At 53.7% G+C, this 1,928-nt stretch overlaps 1 protein-coding gene across 1 annotated transcript in view; it reads left to right on the top strand.

Moving 5' to 3' along the window:
• The first annotated feature begins 258 nt into the window (after positions 1–258).
• SORCS3 (sortilin related VPS10 domain containing receptor 3) overlaps positions 259–1,928 on the top strand; it is a 355,271-nt gene continuing 353,601 nt past the window's right edge. Inside the window, exon 1 of the mRNA XM_025201218.1 lies at positions 259–755. Within this exon, the coding sequence (XP_025057003.1) occupies positions 259–755 (497 nt within the window). The remainder of the gene's footprint in view (positions 756–1,928) is intronic.

Here is a 1,928-nt window from a genome sequence, read left to right on the forward strand (position 1 = left end):
AGAGCGTTGCTTACAAGCAGAATGCCAGGTCGAAGAAATGCGAGAGAAGCTAATAGAGAGCTATGCCCAGGCAGAAAAGACGGGGAAAGCGATAACACAAGGAATAGAGAAGGTGAGAGAATATATGGCCAGTCATGAGGCATTAGAAGAGCAGAAGCAGTCCCTGGAGACAGAAGTAAAAGCAGAACACAGGAGTGTGTACAGTTGCAGGCCCAAGGACAAAGGGTAGAAAAGGAAAAAGACCAACTGGGGAAAGAGATGCAGGCCCTGAAAACCTCATTAAAAGAGAGCACGGCCAGGGAGCTGGCTTTGCGACGAGAGATCGAGCAGCAACCGGTACAAGCCACTCAAGCACAGAGTAAGAGACTGACCGCAATAAGCAAGCGGTTGGAGAAACATGCGGCCGAAGCTAAGGCCAGGTGTGAGGAGCACCTTCAGGAGCTTAAAGGTCTGAAAGAGGTGTTAATAGACACAGAGAGACTGATAGAGACTGTGCAGCCTATGCTCCTAAAGGGCTTGAGAAGTCAGGAACAGTCCAATAAGGTGGGCCTAGAAATCCCTAAAGAAGAGGGGGAACCAGAGCAGCAGGGAAAGAAGACCAAGATGGAGGCACTCTCAGGGGTAAACTCAAGGATGAAAGAAGAGATCACCTCCATAGTCAGGGAGTGCCTGAATCAAAGATGGGGTCAGTGGGCGAGTCAGTACGCTCAAGACATGAACGGTCTAAAGGAAAAACTGGAGAAAGGTGCTAGCTGGTACGATGCTGGAATATTGACAGCACCAAAACAAGGGGCAGCTTCTAAAGGAGAGAAAGTGGTAGAGCCTCCAAGCAAAAGAAAGGTCCAAAGGCTTGAGGGGGATCAGAGGAGCCAACCCCCCAGAGAAACTAAGGGGGGAGGAGAAAGATGTCTCAAGCTCCACCCTAAGAACGAGATGCCCAGCGCTGCACAGCAGAAGAGACCAGGCCAAACCCAGATTGCAGGTCAAACAAAAAAGGTAGAAGGTCCATCAATAACCAAAGTAGCTCAGAGGGAGAGAGAGCAAAGGGGAGGAAGACGCCCATGCGTCTACAGTAATAACCTCCCAGGGCAAGTCAAGTGGTGGACCCTGAGGAAAAGAGTTGAGGCCAGAATCAGGGGGGTCGCATTTGTAAAGGTATATCCAGGGCCTGGTGGCAGATCTACAGGCCGAGGAAAAGTAGAATTTTGGAGGGAGGAAGATGCCCGACGTGCACTGAAGATGCAATGGGAGCTTTGGGGAAAGCTCCAGGATTGGCAGGAAGCCAAAGAAAGGAGAGGCGATTACAGGGAACACAGAGGAGGGGCCTTAAGACTGAGATGGAGAAAGGGAGATCAGATACCCCGAACAAGGGAAAACTGCTCCGCCAGGAAGAGTGTGGAGGCAGCAAGGGCAGAAAGAACAGAGGGCTAATTTGCACCCTACCAGGGAGAAGCTAGTGTGGGGGGACTACCTTTGGCAGGGTAACTCCCGGAAAATCCCACGTGGTGCACCCTGGGGAAAAGGCGAGCAGGGGGCGCCTTAAAACCTCCGCCACTTGTTGAGAAAACGCCGGGTGCCAGAAGAGAGGCCAGGAAGAGCTGCCGAGTCCAACCGAATTGGAAAAGAGTGAAGATCCGCCTCGGTGAGTCCGATCTTGGGGGGGGGGGGGCGTGTCGCAGAGCACCTCAGTGCCTGCTCCTAGGGAGTAGAAACTGCCAGGGAGAGAGCGCCCTAGCAGAGCCTAACGAGCCGGGTGAAGGTTGCCAGGGTAATGAGCGCAGCTGCGGGTTGCCGGAGCAACTAAGGGGAGCCAGCTGCCTGTAGGAGGCAGGGCCTGGCCCTTATAAAGCCCAGGGCTGAGGCCAGGCTGGCAGTTCCCTGCCAGCAACCGGAGAGGCAGGAGCTCCCTCGGCCGAGATATGGGTAGA

The sequence above is a fragment of the Alligator sinensis genome, unplaced genomic scaffold (genome assembly GCF_000455745.1).
Source record: "Alligator sinensis unplaced genomic scaffold, ASM45574v1 scaffold61_1, whole genome shotgun sequence".
Classification (NCBI taxonomy): domain Eukaryota; kingdom Metazoa; phylum Chordata; order Crocodylia; family Alligatoridae; genus Alligator; species Alligator sinensis.